Source organism: Polyodon spathula, chromosome 4, assembly GCF_017654505.1.
Source record: "Polyodon spathula isolate WHYD16114869_AA chromosome 4, ASM1765450v1, whole genome shotgun sequence".
In the NCBI taxonomy this organism is placed as follows: domain Eukaryota; kingdom Metazoa; phylum Chordata; class Actinopteri; order Acipenseriformes; family Polyodontidae; genus Polyodon; species Polyodon spathula.
The window spans coordinates 48,068,712-48,090,076 of NC_054537.1; the positions used below are offsets into that span (position 1 = coordinate 48,068,712).

Consider the following 21,365-nt stretch of genomic DNA (forward strand, 5'->3'; position numbering starts at 1 on the left):
AAAATGTGATACAAAATAAATATACATGTATATTACAAAAATTAAGATAGCAGTGCATCTCTAACAGCAGGACCCTCTTCATATCGCTGTTGTATAATTCTTGCTGGCCACTGATGCCTGAACATCTCCTTACAGTCCTGGCACAGATTGTGCTGGATACAGCAGGCAGTAATAATTTGGGGAACAAGCTTGTGGATCACTTCAGTACGCTTCAGTAATATCCGCACCCTCCTTTTCAATAGCCCAAACGCATGTTCAACCACCACTCAATAAAGATATAACCCCCCCCCCCCCCCCCCCCCACAAATTGTGTGCGAAAAGCAGTGTGGGCGACAACTCTAAAACAAAGTATTAAAAAAGGCACAATCCATCACCAAATCAGATCTTGAACAAACATTTACGTCAAATACAGTGTCACGTGGATTCTCTCTCTTGAAACTGTTCTCTGCTCACCTAAACAGTATTTGGGGGACTTTCACGGTAAACAGCACGAGGATCAAACTGGGCCTCAAGAGTAGCTAATTTAAATATGCCCCCCTTCCTTCGTTTACACAATGTTTGGGGAAAAGTAGGGGTTCCCAGGAAAATGAGAGGCTTTACATGTAAACGCAAAAAGGTACCCTGTCCACGCTTTGTTTCGAAAAAAGAAAACACTCATGTAAATGAGCCCAACGTAATCTATTAAACTACTGTATAACTGTATGCTGTACACCTGTAGGGTATCCTATCAGGACAACAGTGCACGGTATTTATTTTAAATCTATTGTTTGCCTTGTTGAGAATGCTAATGGGCCACTAACTCTTAAGCAAACGCTGTCTTGTGCAAAGTCTAATCTCTAATCTTGGCTTCAGTTTTGTTCTAATTCAGCCTACTGCCAAAGCATTATTTGTTTTCAGGGAGGACAATTTTTCAACACAATGTTCAATTGATTGGAAAGGTTCTGATGGTGTATGATGCTGAACTGACTCCTTTACAAAAATAGGTGTAACATGTAATTAAAGACTGGGGTGAATGATTAAGAAATGTGGCCCATTGTTTCTTGACTGTAGTGTTTGCATACCTATATCACACACTTATAATTTGTATATGTAAAATGTGAAATGCAGTTGAAATGGTTTCCAATGATGGTTTATCAAATAAAAAGAGAATTATATTTAAATATATGTTATATTTGTGCACATTACAGAGGAACAGAAAAAATGTACATCAAACTTTACATCAATCACCTGTTTTTCCCAAAGGACTGAAAGGAAACTTATTGAAATACTTTTGTAACTTTATCAAAAGAACAAGAATCATTCCAAACCCATTAAACAATGGGAATATAGGAACAGCAGCGCTGAAAGGAACCAAACGTAGTTTTCAAGTTGCTTAGATTGTATTGCTGCAAGCAAAGCACTGTCTATTTTAATAATGTGGTGCATCTAATGGCTGGCACACTTTAACTCTATATTAATCCAGATGGTGTTTCCCTTAGCAGTTATTTACTGACCCACTAAACATTACTACATACCATATAAATACAGTATAATATCGTTTACCACAGTTGTGTATGTATCTGTGTAGGGGTGTGTGTATTTTTAAGACTACTTGTCTATAATATAGATTTGGTATACGCATTAAAGTCACAATATAGACAAGCAACACATTTATTAAGTCATCTTTTTCTGTCTCAATGCATGCTGCTGCATTTGGGTTTGGTGTAAAAACAATTAATGGCAAACCATATCAGAAATATCCTTTATGTGTTTAAATACTGATACATGTATGGCTTAGTATATGGGAAGATACACAGCACAGATTGAAAAACATAATATGTAGCGGGTGTATGCTTTCATAAAGACATGTGTGATAAGATGGCAAAGCGTTACTGAGACTCAGAGACAGGAATTGCATGTTTAAGTACTGAGGCACACATACTAAACAAAAGTAGATCAAAACACTGCTCACACAGCAAAGTAAAAAGGTAAAACAAAACAAGTCCCTAACACAGACATCCACAAATGAAAATCCCTCACTCATCATTCACAATCACTGTGAGTTTTATTTTAAATACAGGAGTGTTGATCTCTCTCCATGTGGGCGGGAGCAGTGGGTAGTCTCCCTCTGGTGGTGAAGGCAAGAGCAGCAGGTAGTCTCCGTTGGTCTCTGGAGACTGGTGCGTCTCTCCCTCTGTCACTGGAGACTGATGAAACTCTCCCTCTGTCACTAGAGACTGGTGCGGCTCTCCCTCGGTCACTGGAGACTGATGCAACTCTCCCTCGGTCACTAGAGTCTGGTGCTGCTCTCCCTCGGTCACTAGAGTCTGGTGCTGCTCTCCCTCGGTTGCTGGACACTCGGGCTCCCCCCTTCTGTTGATGGACTCTCAGGTATGTAGCAGGGCAGGGCCCTGTTTACAAATAGTGTTTGGTTTATGTGTTGATGTTGGTGGTTGGCAGGGATCGGGTTAATTCCTATCCATGCTAAATACATGTGAGAATGTGGCTGTTCCCAAATTAGATAATTGGTGGTAATTGGGAACAGCAACATGATATAAAGAGGGAGCTAGAAACTCCATTAAGAGGGAGGTTTTTGCTGCCACATGGAGGGGGGGGAGAGAGAGAGAGAGAGAGAGAGAGAGAGAGAGAGAGAGAGAGAGAGAGAGAGAGAGAGAGAGAGAGAGAGAGAGAGAGAGAACGCTCCTGTATTTAATAAAACTCACAGTGATAGTGGAAGACGAGTGAAGGATTTTCTTATGTGGATGTCTGTGTTCCTGACTTATTTTGTTTGACCTTTTTATTTTGATCTGTGAGTAGTGTTTCAATTTACTCTTGTTTAATAAATGTGCGCCCCAGCTTTTAAACCCGCAGTTACTGTCTCTGAGTCTCAATAACGCTTTGCCATCCTGTCACATATGTCTTTCAAAACAGACAGGCTTACACAGCACAATGAAAACTTAGCATGACACAGCAAATAAGCTATGGTCTTAGCCTTTCTACTAAAAAGAAATGTAAGGAAGGGGCCATTTTTTTCAGTCCCATCAACCACCTATCCAGCCACCTGCCAAGTTTTATATTAAAAAGCAATCAACAAAGAGCAATTTTGAAGGTTAATACTTGTGACATGGCATTATGGACCATTACATTTAATAGGCTCTGCAAAGCATTAACAGCACACTTTAACAAATTACTCTTTTCTTTTGGTTAAGGCCCCTTACAATTTGAACCACATTTTCAGGTAGCCTCTACCAAGGTTGATATGCTGCAGTGAATTTACATTGCAAGTTAATGCCAATGTTGAAACCATTTTCCTCATAATTACACTTATAAACATTCTAGGATGGAGAAATACATTTTGCTGAACAGTTGCAGTCACCATCACCTTGAGAAATGTGCTCACCTCCCATGCATGTTAAAAAAGCATACATCAAAACAGGTCATTTACCTACCAACTACAGCTCTTAACTCTTTACTATTACTATATAATATATACTGTGCTTGTTTGTATCAACAGCTATATAACGTATTAACTTGAAAACAAGATTTATCTAATAACAAGCTTTTCAAATGCAGCACACTTACAGAAATAATTGCTGTATTAGGTACAAGAGGGAGCCAAGAAGTCGCACTGAGTTTAAAAATATGAAATACCAAAAAATAAATAAAAACTGTCAATAAGTTTTGAAATAAAAACATATTATACTGTAGCAAATTATACTTCCTAGGTTCATTCACCTCTTTGAGGCCCAAGGCAGTTATCAATGTTAGAATACATAAAATTAAAATTAAATCCTCAGTACAAACTCCCCATGCACAGAAAGACAGTTAGGCTCAATCTACTTTGGGGACTGCTAATAATAAAAAATAGAGATCCAAATTCTGTCAGGCCAGTTTCACTGTACTATTATGTGAAATAATGCAACACATAAAATATAAAATGTTACTTTTTGGCATGCATTATCCTATCAATATTTATTTTGAGAGTTGAATAATAAAACAGCTAAAATAATAAATACATGCAAATGGCTCAAACTTAACAGGCTGTTCTTAAAAGCCGTTCAAAAGGAAGATACCTACATGTAATTTACTAGGCTTAGGATGACTCCAAACAGCATGTGAACAACTCCCACAATCACAGACATCTTCATTTTGTAAGAGTTTAAGAAGGTTAATTTATTTGATGCAATATTCCAAATCTGTAAAAAAAAAAAAAAAAAAAAAGAAGAGAAAAATGCTTTCAAACCTTATTTTAAATAATTGTACATTATTTTGCTCTAATTATTGAACTTGTGGACCCAACCCCCTTATTTGTTTCCATAGTAATGTGCACAAGACAGTCATTCATTCTGCTTTATCTGCAATTCAGAAGAGATGGCTTTTGCCAAGTGTAATGAAACAAAAAAAAAAACTTTAAAAGCAAATAGATGTTTTTTTTTTTTACCAACTTCAGATCGTAGGTTGACAACAAAGGACGAAGGGAGTGTCAAGTGTCTGTGCAGCTCTGCAGCCCATACGGACATTCAAAATAACGTGACAGCTTTTAAAAATGTCTCTGTGCTGCTGGAGAGCTGCACCTCTGCAGCCCATTGATAAGGCTGTATTTTTTTTATGGTTGTCACAGATTTCACAATTTCCGTTAAATGTACCCATTGCCCTATAATATTTAGTTCCCTATGCAAATTCCCTTTTCTGAAAGAATAATATAAATGTACATATGACAGAGTAACTGAAAAATAAAGAAATGTGTTTACTTCCCTGGAATTTTATATAGTTATCTTCCCTGGTATTTGAATGATAGTTGTATTTTCTGGCATGTTATATATATATATATATATATATATATATATATATATAGTTCCCTGGCATTTCATGTATATTCTTCACTGTGGCATTTATGTATGTATGTAGTTCCCTGGTGTTTAATGCAGATAGTTCCCTGGAATTGTATGTAGTTTGTTCCCTGTCACATTGATTGTACACAGTTCCTACCCCACAATTTAAAATTAATTAAAATAAAAAAAATCCATTACATGAAAACGAACCATGCAAAAGCAATGTGTGTGCAACATGTACATGTCTCCTCATATTGTCCAAATTTGAAAATGTTGGCCACCGTAAAAGTTCACCTGGCCACCAGCTTTTGAAAGCCAGTGGCTAAATGGCCACCGGCCTACAATGTGATTTGACCCACCCTGCTGTTGATATATATCATGGCCATCACATTGTTCTGCAAATTGATAGCTCTAATTTAATATTTAGAGCCATGGCAGGGGATCTATGTCCCTGACATGATTCTTGGTATTGTTCTGGAGCAGTCCTGGCTTCTGCAAAACAAGCAGTAAACCTTTGTCAAAATACATTCTTTGTCATGTAACAAAGCTGCTCTTCATTTAACCTCCAAGGATCACGGGAGGTACAGTTTTATATGAGGTAGAGAGAGAACTCCTTTCTATTTTGAGAAAAGCAAGCACTATATTTGGCAGGCAGGTTAACCAATAATGAAGGGGACGTAGCTTGGCACTAATAGTTACTGCAAGATTCCAACTTAAAGGTAAAATAAAAAAGCAGGATGCTACATAATGTTTATATTCTTGAATCCAATATGCAGCCTTGTTTTTCATGTACTAAAAACGGTTGCATCTTTAAAGGTTTTTTTTTTAATTTTAATTTGATTTTATTTGGGATGTTCTGTCCAATTTGACACCAGTCATCACTGAATATTTACATTAGCCTGTGGGTATTCGAGTGCCTACTAGTGTTGCAGTTTGTGTCACTTAAATCATTTAAATGGGAAACACAGAGCCAAAAACAGAAAAGATTATCTTTGCTAAACATTGCTTTCATTTTATTTCTTTATTTGCATTCACATAAAAAACATGAAACATTGAAAACTATATAAGTGAAGGTCCCTTACGCTGTAAAAAATTGTACATGCCAATTTGCTATTTACAAGGCACAACCATTAATTAACGAAATTTGTAAAATATAAAATACAGTAATGAGGGAGCACTGTATAAAGGAAAGTACTGTACTAAGACTTTAAAGAACTATCTTACTGTAGGTAACACAATTTTCAAGAGTTGTTTTGCTGTTTTCAATACTTCACTTTGATTTTGATATTTTGAGGTAAAGCTCATATTTCTCCAACTCTATTTCCCACACTTCTGGTAATAGGCCCATGCATGGTTTCCTGAACCACATTATGAGTAACCTGGAGGATAAAGTACTAACATCAAACCTAAAGCGGTAATAGGATAAATCTGTAAATAAATAAATAAATAAATAAATAAGTGTGTAGTCTGTTGCTGTGCTAGAGAGAGTACGAAAATATATTTTAAAAGGTTATATCAGTATTTATTTTAAGAAACAAACTTGCTAACTAGCTAAAATAGGACTACCATTTTTGTTTTCATTTCCACACTGAATTAAAAGCAAGCTCTGGGAACTACCTACTTGTACATGTAGAAGCAGAACATTAAACTAATTACTGACATTTTGATATCTTCAAAAAGAAGTCTAAAGAGACACTTCTGCTTTTAAAAAAATAATACATTTTATAGACATCTGGCTGCTTTAAGAACCAAAGCAGATACATATAAACTATTGATTCTCGCTGCTAAGTGAAACTGAAACCACTTAGTTCTGGTACAGATACTCACAGGGTCAATGCCAAATGGATAAGGATATCCAGAAAACACCCCTGGGATAGCAGGATCCAGCTGTAGCACTGCAGAGTTGTCTAATGAGTGGTTGCTAAAATAAAATTAAAAAATTAAAAACAAGTTTCAATCTCTGCAAATTATTATTTTTCAGACAAGTTCAGTTATGAATTAATTATAGCACTTACCTCCAAGGTCCATTTGGCTTAAACATAGCTTTAACGTTCCAAGCAGACCCAAATATATTGAATGTTTTGGAGAAGCAGTCGTTATAAATGAAGCCAGTATAGACTGAGAAAATCCCCATCAGAAGAATGATGTAACGACCATTAAATATAGTATCACTGAGCTGAAGAAAAATAGAAAAAGACAACTATCAAAATGTTTCTACTTCAATATAATTTTATACAAAGGGACATGCGTAATGTGTGGGGTTCTGTGATGCACTGCCATTATGGCTTTTGATCCAGGAGCTTGTCTACATAAATTAGGTTTGAACGTATCCTCTGTTCTATTATACAAGCAATGAAGTAAAACTAACAACCTGAAAAAGCATGTCTGGTAACTGATGAACTTCAGCCAGTTTCTTTAGTTTTCTGCTTTGCTTTCAGACATTGCTTAGTTTGAAAGATGTTATATTAGTTTATTTACCATTATATATTCAGAGAAATTCAGTGAAATGAAGCAATATACTTTTCTGTACACTTCAGATCTAATGTGCCAGCAAATGCATGGGAAACCAATTCTTTATGAGACTGCTTGCTCTTCGTGGTGTTTCCTTAGGTAGGTCTTTTCCCCTTGGACTGGTAGAGTTTGAGATATCCTGTCAAGTAAAACACTGGCAGACTGTGGCTATAAAGAAATAGCCTTTCAACACTAAATAACTTTAATAACATTATGTAAATAGAAAATGACACCAGACAGTTGAGATGCTTTTTATATTGTCTGCTAAAATCTGATTATAAGTACGCCAAATGTAATTGAAAGCAAAAAATCCAAATGCACAACAATCAGGAGATTGGCTGCCTTTCTGAGACAATGTCAAATTTTGTATTTGTGTCAACAAGATTTAACACCAGGCTTGTCTGCTTAGCATTCACAAGCTTAGGCACAGTCCTTGTTTTTATTTTTTTCCAGCAGTGAATGGAGGAATCTAGAAGCTATCTCCAGAATTACTCTGCAGGAAAATAAAGAAATATAAAGTGCAGGGTTGTCCGGGTTTAGCGCTGGCCGTGGGCGACAGCGCCGGATCATGTTAGCTGTCTAGTCTAACAAATAAACAAGCATTGCATTTTAAACACAGACAAAACCAAAAAAAACACTCAAGGTTGTAATCACAAATATATGTCCTTTTGGTTCTTAGCATAAACACCACAAGGAACAGATCACATCACTATGTCCCCTTTAAATACTGTCAACCATGACTCCTTGGTTAACAAGTACACCTGCTCTTCCAATCTGCAGATGCTGCACCGTTAACCTTCTGGGTCAATGATTTAGTGTACGGTAGCTCCGTCCTCTTTCTAGATGGTCGACTTCCGCCGAACCCTGGGAATGAATTGTCAGGCCATCCAGTCCAGGATACTCTGTTCCCGTTACACAGCGCCCTCGCAAGTCGGAGGGAGATCTAATATTAAGAATCATTCTTTCTCTGTCACACTCTGCCACTGACATTTTTGCGATACACGGGACATCGGCCACTTTGAATATACAGTGAAGTCTGGAAGCACATAGCAGCCTTCACATTATTCAGAGAGCAAGTAGTGCAGAACTAACTCTTAATTAAAATCCAGGTTCTGTGTCTATTTTCTGTTGTATGTTGTGTGTTAATGTTGGTGTATAATCTTTGGTACACAGGATATAAACGGGTCTGTGTAACATGAGTGATTAAAATGTATATTTGTAATTAAGCATGAGGATTGCACAGTACTTCACGTGCAGGTAAAAAGTAATAATATATGAGCACGGGGAATTACACTTTATTAATTCACGTGCAGTTGTACCGAGACTCCAATTGAATGATTGATTAGCAATCGAGTCTCGGTACAGCTGCATAAAAGCAGCATGTTTTCACTCACTCGGGGTTGTGTGTTCGGTGAGTGGAGAACGGGATTGAAGACGGAGGTAATAATAATAATAAAAGTAATAATATTTAAAATATCAGCTCACCATGTTGTTTAGTGTTAGTCCGTTTTGTTTGTCTGTTTATTTTGGCTACCAGTGCCGTGTCCTGTGTCTTGTTTGTCTTTGCAACCTTTTATTTTCTGTCTGTCTGTGCACTATTAAAAGCTGAGATCCTTGCTCAGCTCCAGCAAACTCCACCTCTCTGTCGTTTATTTCCTGGTTCCTGTTTCTGGTCTGACGTCCCCCACTCATGCCGTCTTTGTGACAGACAGACAAACACTTGTATGTGTGCATTGAAACAACTGTCTCTTTTTGCTCAGACTCGGACTTTATCCACTTGGAAGGCTTCTCACATGCTCAATGCACCAAAGTAATAACTTCTTTTTAAAGAATAGTACACAGGAACTGGTCAATATTAAAGATATTAACACATAGTAACTGATACCTCATTCTTCAGCTTTTTAAATGGTTCTTCTTGCATAACCATCCACATAGCAAATAGAGTCATGATAAGTCCATGTCCACAGTCTCCAAACATCACAGCAAACAGGAATGGGAAGGTAACAATGCTATATGGAGCTGGAGGTAGAAAATGAAATTGTTTTTGTCATGGCATAAAATGGAAAATACATTAATTCCAAATGAGTAGAAAGAAAGCAAAAAGCTCTGTAACCCACTGAAACTTCTCACTGAGAAAATGTATTACAACAGTCAATGTATGTATATTCATAAAATCATGGAGGCATTGGGGTGGGGTCCAAACTTTAATTTTATACCGCAATCATGTCATTTCTCAGCATTTTTCAGGAAACAATTTAGTTTGCATGATAAAGCTTAATGGAGCTCATCCAATTTAACTGACAGTGCAAAGCAACAGATTGTGTTTTCATCCTGCTGCGATTCAATCTATTGCAAATAATCATAGACTATAGGCCTGTTGTCCTGACTAATGCTGTAGTTCTCAACTCATTTGTTTCTCATCTCTCTTCATTTATGTATTTATTCAGGGAAACCCGAGAGATGAAAAAAATGTGCAGCAAGCAATTGCTTTGCACAGCCTGCTGGTTGTCATATGAATCTGTTGCAGCAACAAAAAGTGTTGCTTTCAAACATGGACCATCAACTTCTAAAATAAATTGTTATTCTATGATATAGTTTTTTAATATTTTACAAGAACACTCTGCTAAGATTGTTAAAATGGGAAAGCCTTTGTGCCCTGTGGGAACCAGGACAACATATTAAGTGATGAAACTTGCCAAGTACTTTCTTTAGTAATTAAACATATCAAAATTTGGAATTTATGGAGGTGCTTCTCCGTCCATTTGTAGGTATGTTATCATTTTTACATGTACATATGGTAATGCCATTTTTGAAATATCCGATTCTGGTGATATACAGGGGTGCCTCTCTGTCCGTGCCTCTGTCCATCTGTATGTCTGTGACAGAAATATGAGTTCTGGTGATGAATCTTCCTCCCGACCTGTGAGGGCGCTAAAGAACGAGAGGAGAAGTATCTGGAAGGGCTGTCCTGACAGTTCGTTTCCGGGTCAGGGAAGTGGGTCAGCCTGGAAGGAAGCGAGACTCTGTTGTAAGACCGTATTGATTTGAAAGGTAAACGAGAGGCAGCTGCAAGTAATAAGGCAGCTGCAACCGTTTACCTAGATATAATGCGGGATTACATATAGGGGCCAGGGTAACGCTGATCTTTTCCTTTGTTTGGGTAACGTGAGGAGAGAAGGACTGAGAGAGGAGCTCTCAGAGTGAAATACGTGTTGTGTGTTGTCTTTGTTTGTTTATAATTGTCTGTCTTTTCTCGCGCCACTAGACAGTTAACGCACACCTCCGGAGCTGTCGCCATGTAAAGCACTATCCGGAGCATCACTGCACAGAGCACCTGCATGTTTGAATATCACCCAGGACTGGTGACCATGCCTTTGTTTTTGTTTTGAGACTGTACTGTGTTCTTCACCATCCCTGCGCTTTACACATTGTTGTGTACTGCCGGGGATTTATTATTTGATGGTTACCAGACCTGGAAACAGCACAAATAAACACTTGTTCACTGAATTACCGTTGTCTGTTCATCACTCCTGCACTGCATCACTGCTACACCTGTTCCCCTTACCAACCACTTTGCCACAATGTCACACTGTGGTGGAGTGTCATGCCCCATTTATGTTTATAAGTGTTTTCTGTTGTATGTAGTGCTTTTAATGTTGGTGTTTATGTATAAAATACATGGGATATAAATATGGGTTGTAGCACAAGTGTTTAAAATGTATATTTTGTATTTAGGCAGTAGGATTGCACAGCACTTTACGTGCAAGTAAAATAATATGTGAGCACGAGGAATTGCACTTTTATTAATTCATGTGCAGTTGTACCAAGACTCCAATTGAATGATTGATTAGCAATCGAGTCTCGGTACAGCTTCATAAAAGCTGCATCTTTTCACTCACTCTGGGTTGTGTGTTCGGTGAGTGGAGAACGGGATTGGAGACGGAGGATATAATAATAATAATAATAGTTAAATATCAGCTCATTGTGTTTGTCTGTGTGGTCCATTTTGTTTGTCTCTTTATTTTGGTGAAAGTGCAGTGTCCTGTGTGTTTTGTCTTTGCAACCTTTTATTTTCTGCTTGTTTAAATTATTAAATGCTGAGCGGTACCAATCGCTCAGCTCCACCCAACTCCACCTCTCTGTTATTTATTTCCTGGTTCCTGTTTCTGGTCTGATGTCACCCACTCCTGCCGCCTGTGTGACACGTGGTTTCAGAACAGGGATTACCAGCGCCTCCTTGTCGCAGACCAGAGCAGGGACTGCAGTTTTTTTGGGGGGGAGTCGGGGAGAAACAGGGTTGGTGTTTTTTTGTGTTTTTGCATTACAAAAAAAAATAAAAAAAAATAAAAAAATAATAATAGAAATGGAAAGCTGGAGCTGGAGAGATGGCTGCCAGGAACTGGAGGACCTCTTCGGTGGTCTAGAGGACCAAGGCTGGTGCCTTGTCTGTGGGGAGTTTGGACACCTGGTGGTGCGCTGTCCCTACCAAGAGGGAGAGGAGGAACCGGCCCAGGAGAGGAAGGCGAGGAGAAGGAGGCAGAGAGGGGGAAAGGTGAGGAGGAAGCAGAAGGAGTCAAGGTGGTGCACCCTGTGCATTGCATATGGGCATGAGGACAAGGACGGCCCAGAGCAGGAGCCAGAGGATGAGGTGGGAGGAGTCTGAGCACCCAGCACTCAGAAGCGGGGGGCACAGGTGTCTACAGCCCACAAAGGGGAAGGCAGAGCGTCCACAGCCCACATCTCCATCAGCAGAGGGAGAATGTCTGCTGTTTCCACCTCCACCAGCAGAGGAAGAATACCTGCTGTTTCCACCTCGACCAGCAGAGGAAAATTGCGTGCTGTTTCCACCTCCACCACCAGCAGAAAAATACCTGCTGGTTTCGCCCCGAGAGGAAGAGCCGCACCAGTCCCCTGCAAGAGAGGGAAAGCCGCACCAGTCTCCTGAAACAAAGATAGACTACTTGCCGCTCCCACCTCCGCCGCCAGGAGACTACATGCCGCTCCCACCTCCATTGCCAGGAGACTACACACCGCTCCCACCTCCACTACTTCCACCGCCAGGAGCAGAGCAGCAGGAGCTGCCTCTGCCTCCTCCAAAGCCAGGAGCAGAGCAGCAGGTGCTGCCTCTATGTCTGCCACCTCCACCAGCAGAGGGTGAATGCCTGCTGGGTTCCCGTCCACCAGCAGAGAGTGAATGCCTGCTGGGTTCCCGTCCACCAGCAGAGGGTGAATGCCTGCTGGGTCCCCGTCCACCAGCAGAGGGTCAATGCCTGCTGGGTCCCTTTCCACCAGCAGAGGATGAATGCCTGTTGGTATCACTTCCCCCACCATCACGAGGAGATCTGGAGCTACCTAACCCTTCACCAGAAGGACAAGGACTAGATGCTGGCGGCCCTCAGCAGCCCTTGCATAGGCTGCTGAGGGAAGCACGGGGAAGAACCGCCCGGCCGCAATGGCCGAGAAAAGGGCCAAAACCAACACCCCAGCTTGTCCTGACTCCCTTCACGTCTTCACCCAAGGATGCCTGCCTCGCTTTGCCCAAGGATGCCTGATGCTCCGCATCGCCTGGGGTTGCCTGCTGCTCCGCATCACCTGGGTTTGCCTGCCGCTCCGCATCGCCTGGGGTTGCCTGCCGCTCTGCATCGCCTGTGGTTGCCAGCCGCTCCGCATCACCAGGGACTGGAATGCTTGTCAGGGTAGAGGGCAAAATGGATGGAGCTAAATACTGACAAATCCTTGAGGAAAACCTGCTTCAGTCTGCAAAAGACTTAAGAGTGGGACCGAGATTCACCTTTCAGCAGGACAATGACCCCAAGCACACAGCCAAAGCGACACTGGAGTGGCTTAAAAACAAGAAAGTGAATGTCCTAGAGTCCCAGTCAAAGCCTGGACTTGAATCTGATTGAGAATCTGTGGCAAGACTTGAAGATTGCTGTCCTCCAATGATCCCCATCCAACCTGACAGAGCTTAAACAATATTGCCAAGAAGAATGGCGAATATTACACGATCCAGGTGTGCAAACCTGGTAGACACTTACCCCAAAAGAATCACAGCTGTAATTGCTGCCAAAGATGGTTCTACCAAGTATTGACTCAAGGGGGTGAATGCTTGTCTAACCAAGACATTTCAGTTTTTTTTTTATTTTTCATTAACTGTTACAATAAAAATTCTCTTGCCTCTTCAAAGTGTTGAGTAGGTTGTGTAAATCAAAGGGAAAAAAATTCAATTTAACTGCATCAATATTTCAGGTTGTAACACAACAAACTGTGAAAACGTCCAAAGGGGGTGAATACTTACTATAGGTAGCTAAGGTGACCAGACGTCCCGGTTTAGCTGTGACAGTCCTGGTTTTCCACAAAGTCCCGGTGTCCCAACATTTTTCTCAAAATCTTAAAAATGTAACCGTTTTCAGCCACTTCGTGTAGCGTGACACCCTTCAAATACCTTTTGTCAAAATAACGGAAACAACCGCTTCCTATATAACTTAGTGTACAAATAAAAATAAATAAATAAATAAATAAAACTTGATGGCTTCCAAGGCATTATTGTTCCTATCTTTGTTCCATAGTAACCATGACCCTATCTGCCCTCTGTAAGGGGTTATAAGCTAGTTTTGCATTTGAACTTAAGGAGACACAAATAATGTCTCTGTAATGGCTGAAAGGCAAAAAAATTCAGAAATTGTAAGGGTTCAGAAATAACCGGGGTTCTCATGATTTTGAAGTGGCAGAAAGATCATCACAATCAACGGTCCTGTTGCAAACAGAGTCAAGTGTGTTAGTGAGTAAAGAGACAAGGTTAATATCTGCAGGGAGAGAGAGAGACGGGATTTGGGTTTAAGAAAAGTGCATTGTCGGAAGGAGGCAGAGAAACAGCTGAGAGAAAACCTGTGTGAGGGATCAAGGAATGAGAGGAGAAAGATTGAAGGACTAAGGAAGGCTGTTGAAAAAAGGACAGAAGGGGGGGCTACAGGGGCCTGCTTGATGTTCTCAGTGGACAGAAAAGATGGAGGAAACAAAGTGGGGGCCTGTTGAATACCCATGAAGGACAAAATGTATGGCTAGGCACTGTGGGGCCAAAAAAAATAGTTAGAAATAAAATATTTGAACAAACACATTTTAAACATTAAAATTGGTTCATTTAAATTTAAAGGGATATGACATTTTAAAAATGTTACACTGAGAGGTTAAACTGATTGTAAGAACTGAGGCAGTTACAAGCTAGTGTACCTGGCTGGTGCCCACAGAGGATAGACAACAGGGAAGGAGTGTGGTGAAGGCTTGTTGGATGCACACAGAAGAAAGGAGGGATGAACGGCTGCTGGGGCCTGTTGGACGCCAGCATTGGATGTAAAATATTGATGAGCTGATGAAGCTCTGGGAGTTCTCTGAACACCCACTGTCAACAATTTAACGTTTTGAACATCTGATAAACCTGATAGGGAGGGTAGGCCATCTGGTTAAACAGTGGCCAAAAACTGTTTCCTACTGGATTTTACAGGGGCTGATACAACCGCAGGGGCCTGTTGGATGCCTGTGGCTAAAGCAGGTAGCTGAACTGATGCGGATGCTAAAATGCGTCTTGATTGATTAAAGCAGAAACAGCGGGAGTTAGAGCAGCAGGGTTATGTATCCCAAGATGTCTGCGTCCACGGTGACAGAGAGCTGGAAGGTCTTGGGAGGCAGCGATCAGAACTGACGTCATAGTGGGAGCGACTGGGACATGACTGCAGAGAGGTGAGGTAAATATTGAATAGATGCTCTTTGCTAGCTGAAGTCTTGAAAAGGGATATTATTATTGCAAAGCTGTTGCTGGAGTTTTGGAACATTCCAGTTCTTGATATCTGGAGCTAGAGAGCGGGTAGCAAATTGAGTGCTGCGGAGAACCAGAGACAGCTTTCGAGCTGACTGATAGCTGCACATTGGAGCAGATCTTGAGGATTGTGGAGACTCCGCCACGGAGGCCGAGAAAGTCGAGGTTGGAATTATTGCAGATCGAATCAGCTACAAAGGGGGAGGGGGGTAACCAAAGCAAGTTGGGCCGCAGGAGGATTCTGTTTGGGAGAAACAGTTAAATCTTCGTTGTCTGAGATATTGTAATCCAGTATATCTTCCATGGCGAATGTGAAAGAAGAAAATGCAAAATGGTGAGTAAATAGGTTATTTATGCTAGCGGTGATTATTCAATTTAGTTTCATTAGTTGATATGATTCAATTAGATGAAGTGATAAATGTGGGGGGGTTTGTCCATCCTTCCAAACCCAAGTTGTAAACATTATTTTATTGTTAAATAAAATACTTTTTACAGTTGTTCTTGCACATTTTTTCCAGGGAAATCTCTGTAATAAAAAATGACAAAAACTATCTTTAATTACCGTCTCCTACAATTTGCGTGTGTGTACGCGCAACACTTAATTATCCAAATAAAATAACGTGTGTGGGAAACATTTCTAGTGCCAAATTTGGAACTGGTTTATTAACTGAATTAGCTGAATCATTTAGCTGGTTTCCTGCAACTCCCCTATTCGCTGGAGTGGCATTTGCCAAGGAAAAGGGGCTGCAATACTATTGTGTTTTTTTTCAAGGGTAAAATACATTGAAATACACAGTGTATGCTGTATGTAGCCTAGCACAAAGACAGTTGCCAGTTTTGCATTTCTGACACTCCCCAACTTGGGTCTGGGTTTTTCATGTCATCAGCATAAAAGTCACTGAAACTACGTCCTCAACACTGACTGCTGATGGTGAATGTTAATAAAGGTTAGTATTCTCACCTGGGTTTATTTCTTGGTAATTCCCCACTCCATATGCATCGATGATACTTTGGAAGCCTGAAGTAAAGGCATTGGTCCTGTTGAATGTTGGTGGGCTTTGTTCTGTCTTTATTCTGTTCAATATAGGACCCAGACTGGATCCATTCTGCTCCTGAATATATAATGAAGTGCACTCCATTACAAAAGACAGTCACACAGTTTAAAAGCAGTTTACTAGTGTTCTACAACAGTTTGATACATACAGTGGCACAGTGCAGAAAACTGGGGTTGTCACTTCCTCCACAATTTCAGGTCTTGAGAGCACTTCATGCTCAGCTATTCACTGAAATTCACTGGGCTAGATTAATGGTCACTACACAGCAGATGTGATGCGACAATTGAAAATGTGCAGCGATGCAACAATATTTATAGAATCTATGCTTTTGATAAGTATCTTTCACACCACAAACGATACGACAGGCGATGTGAGGGCAACACCAGGGTGACACAAAATCAATAGAATTGATGAAAAAATAATACTTGAAAAATACCCAGAGCTTTATGATAAAGATAAATGCAATTATAAAGATACAGAGAGGAAAGATAATATATGGTTGTTCATTTCGAAGGAACTGGATAAGCCAGGGATGTATGATTTATTGCCATATATGTTGAAATGCCATCAGCGAAGACATTCATAATGTCCACATGATGTTGACAAATATGTACCTGTCTTGATCATAGTTTTGTAAATAGCAATTATTTGTAGTTTTATAGATCTGGCAGTTTTCAAATTTGTCGCATCGCACCTGTGTCACTTCAGGTGTGTATGGTCATGTCGCTGCAAAGATATCTTGTTATTATTTTTTAATAAAGCAAAGCCCACAGGTGTGATTAATTGATTTATTGTTATTGGAGTAAAATCCATGAAGTCAAAGCAGTACTTGGGCTGCAAAGCATGTCTCTTAATAATGAAAGTAGCTGGTTAGTTATTGCCTAAAATTTTTGACGCAGTGGGGACAATTTCACTCACCAGGAAAAGATTGGGCTTGCTGTTCCCTACCCATGCCCCCTTTCTGTGTTTTGTGTGGTTCCTAACTTGTTGTATGATCTGTGGGATCCTACCCTGTGGTGTCTAGATAAAGGTTCCCACCCTCAGCTGTAAACTCTCACCCTATCTAGATAACCACATGCCTCAGAAGAAAACAGTCATGTTCCCAGATTTTCACTCCAGGATCCCACAAGGCCCATTTAGTAAGGGGAGTGACTACTACATAGGCAAAACTAATCTAATTCAAGCCCTTTATTAAGCACTATCATTTAGATCTGTCTTACTCTGCTTACCTTTGCTCACTCTGTGGTGTCAGTGGTTTCATCTAATAACATGTAAACTACCATCCACTCATCTTACATCCTTTGGAATAGTTAATTTTGTGTGTGGAGTTCATTATTTGAGGTAAGAATACTACCATTAACTGTAATATGGTTTCTTATTTATTTATCTTTTTAGATTTTTTCTTTTTTACTTTAAGTGTTTTTCTCCACTTAATTCAAATCAGCATAAAGTTTTAACATCTACTCTCACGTAATGGAAATCATGACAACCATGTAGACCCATGACAAACCGCAAAAGGTTATAAACAAGTGAATCAAACTGAGGAAAAGGTTGCTTTAGAAAAATAAAAGTTAAATCAGGACCCCTACTGAAAAGTAGATTGGGGGTGGCAGGTTGTCAATACACAGAAAAAAACAGTAAAGAAGGAAAAAGTTGTCTAAATCTGTGGCCTGACTTATCTGAAAAGATTACCTAAATGGACTGGAATGCTACAACCAAAGGCTACCTTGTGCATTACCATTAGGAACAAGTAGCTAGGGCAAAAAAATTGAAGGAGTAACTCACCTCTATGTCTATGTTGTAAGCATAAAATATATATGCCCCTCAAGTAAGATACACTTATCTCAAATCAATTGCTATTAGAATAATAATCGCGCTGATAAACTTAAATAATGTTATTAACTATGCATTACAAACATGTAATTATTGAATCGATTATCCAATATTTATATCGATGTATATAATGAGGAATGGAATCAATCAGAAAATCGGTTTTCGATTTAATAGTAGCAGCCCTATAATTGATACCTGTTAGTCCATTTGTGTATCACAATCACAACTGAGAAATGCTTTGATAGTAAAATTGGTTTAATTTTTTTTTTCTTCTATTAAACAACTAAATGGGCTTTTAAATGGTAAGTCTTACTTTTTCATTTAAATGCCGAAGCGACTCATCTTTATTAATTTAAATACAGTTACTCATCATAATGATTGTAATAGTTTGTCAGCAAAACACTTTATTTTTCATTATAGCTTTAACAAAGATTAATTGCTTATTAACATGTTGCGATCTCATATGTACGTGGAAAATTAAGGCTTGGCCTATTTAAAAGCCCATTAAGTTGTTTGACAGAAAACAATAACTAAATTTAATCAAATAAATTACTAAATTAAGCCTAAATTACATGAATAAATGTATAAAAACAGTGAAGCAATGAACAAATAATAGTATCAGTGGTACGATAATGGTCTGTTTTGATTAGAGGTCAAGCATTCATTGAATTATTACAGCAATGTTATGCAGTCTAATTATTCAAACAGCGATAAAATCCAATCGCTAATTTATCCTACTTACTGTATGTAAAAGAGGCAAGGACTAGTTATGTTCACACCAAACTGACTTTATTCCAAGTACAGTATCACGTTAATTCAAAGAATCAATATTCTTTTAAAAAAATACTAATAGCAATAGTTTGTACTTAGCAGTAAAAAAAGATTTAAAAAAATAAAACATAAAATGGACGCAATCTTCTAAAAAAAGAAGAAAAAAACGTATTAACATCGCTCGAGTCTCAGAATAGCACAAAAAAAAAAAAAAAAGATCAACACAGCCTTCTATAATCTGGCTCAACAAAAGACATTAAAGTTGAACCCGGTATCTTCCACAAATTGAAATTGGTTGCATGCCACTTGCGATTGTCTCAATAATCAACCGTGCTATTTTCAGCCAGAATTTTATCATATTTCCTAACATTTTGCTTGCATGTCTGGGCCCCACCTTCTCCACGCTAGATTCAGTTTTAAGTAGAAGCAGACTCGTCACGTGACCAAAAGCACGCTGGACTTTGGGAGGTGAATCTCCAATGACAGTGATGCAACGTGACAAAGGTAGGAAGTGATAATAAAAAATAAATTTATTTATAGACAACACCTTTTTAATATTTGACCTGCACATTTTTGACAAAGCTGAAATGATTAAGCAAAATTTAAAATGTTTGACACTTTACTAATGTTAAACGTTTAAACTTTTACACCCCTAGAGGGCACTACGTGGCCCGCTGCCCTGTCCATCAGGAGAGGAACGAGCAGGAGCTGCCTCAGTCTCCACCACCAGCAGAGGGAGGTAGACTGCTGCTCCCACCATCCCATCAGCAATAGCAACAGCGGCCAGAGGAGCCAGGAGCCAGGAGCCTGTTACCCTGGTGCACCTGATGCAGGAAGGAGGATCATCGCTGCACGCCTGTTCGCCATCGCCCAGGGATACATTTGCCATTGCCCGGGGATGCCAGTTCGCCATTGTCCAGGGATGCCTATTCATTATCGTCCGGGGATGCTTGAACAGCACCACTCGGTGCAGCCTGCACATCACCTCCCGGGGATGCCTCCACGACACCGCCTGGGGATGTCTCCACGTCATTGTCTGGGATGGTGTTAAATCTAGCAGCAGCCTTTGCGCTGCTGGAAAGCAGCAGGGATCCACCAGCTACAGAAAACAAGGGAGAAGTGGAGCTGCCGCTGCCACCTTCATGGCCAGGGGTTCCCTTCCTGAGTTAACTGCCAGAGGGTCTGGAGCTGGTGCTGTCAGAGGGTCCGGAGCTGCCGCAGGATGGGGGTCTGGGACCTCTGTTGCCTGGTGTCGCCTTTTCGCCGTCACCTGGAGAAGTCTGCACGCCACCGCTGGGTGATACCGTGTGCATGCTACTGGCCGGGGTTGCCACTGGGAGGCCAGAGGAAGCCTCCATTCCCACCTCAGAACTTTAGTTGGGCCATGTGTGCTGCTGGTGGGGCGAGTGTGACGGGGTGCCCACCCCTTGTGTATATTAATTTATTTATGTATGTATTTTAATTTGTGGTGTTGTTGTTGTTGTTAATATTATGTTTAAATGCGGGTGGACATCCCGAGAAAGCGCGTGGGAATGTGACTGAAGCCTTAATGTAATTATTTTATTAATGGGTAATTAAGGGCCCAGCCACAGAATATAAAAGACCTACTACAGGCTCATTGAGGAGGAGAGAGTTTAGAGGGGCTACTAAGAGCACCATGGCCCATTCCTGCCTGATTTTCTCCAGATACAGTGGGAGCATGGTGAACCAAAGGGGACTGTGGGTCAATTCCTGAGAGGCAAGGAGCTTTATCTCTGCTCTCCCAAAGTTCTCCCAAATGAGGCTCACCACCTCAGGTTGAAGCCTCAACTGTGATGCGCTGGGAACTCCCCTTGAAAGGTTCATCGCCCAGTTTATCTACACAGGCAGGTGTACTTCCCGCAGTGAGAGGAGGTTCTCATGCGCACACAGCAAAAGCTTGAGGGCTATGAGATGGAGACTGGTGGTTTATCACAGTAGTGTTGTCTGTATGGACAAGCACATGTCTTCCTTGAACCTCCTGCAAAAACTTCTGCAAGGCCAGATAAATTGCCTGCAACTCCAAAAGATTTACATGGGAGACCCTCTGAAGAGGGGTTCCATACCCCCCGTGCCTCCCTGCCATTCCAAACAGCGCCCAGCCGAGGCTGGAGGCTGCCCAGCAATATGCCTAGGCACAGAGTTGCAGACTGTGTCCACCAAGAAAGTGCCATCAGACAATGGCGAGACACTGTCATTAGGTGGTGATGGTTCAGTGCAGGCTGAATATCCCTGCTGTTGAACCGTGTTTCGAGAGGGCGCATGCACAGGAGACTCAATGGAAAGGACTGTGAAGCTGTTGCATCAAGCCCAGATGTCTCTAGAACGTCACTACTGTAAGCGCTCTGTTGAGTTAAAAAAAACTCCAAAAAGGCAGCTTTTTTCCACACTGTTTGGACTGCATGGACCTGGAGTCCAAGCACACTCCCTGATCGGAGGCTGTCTGAAAAGGTGTGAGCTGGCTCTTTGCATGATTCACAGACCGGCTCAACCAATGAAGGTGAGCTCCATGTGGGCCTCTGCCTCTGCTGGAGACTGGACACAATGAACCAG

General features: G+C 40.5%; 1 protein-coding gene across 1 annotated transcript in view; it reads right to left on the bottom strand.

The window, feature by feature from the left end:
* Positions 1–21,365, bottom strand: part of si:ch73-173p19.2 (V-type proton ATPase 116 kDa subunit a1) — a 210,398-nt gene that overhangs the window by 18,818 nt on the left and 170,215 nt on the right. Inside the window, exons 10-14 of the mRNA XM_041246723.1 lie at positions 16,097–16,247; positions 9,208–9,341; positions 6,827–6,987; positions 6,639–6,732; positions 4,057–4,175 (exon numbers count right to left, since the gene is read on the bottom strand). Coding sequence (XP_041102657.1) covers positions 4,057–4,175; positions 6,639–6,732; positions 6,827–6,987; positions 9,208–9,341; positions 16,097–16,247 — 659 coding nt within the window. The remainder of the gene's footprint in view (positions 1–4,056; positions 4,176–6,638; positions 6,733–6,826; positions 6,988–9,207; positions 9,342–16,096; positions 16,248–21,365) is intronic.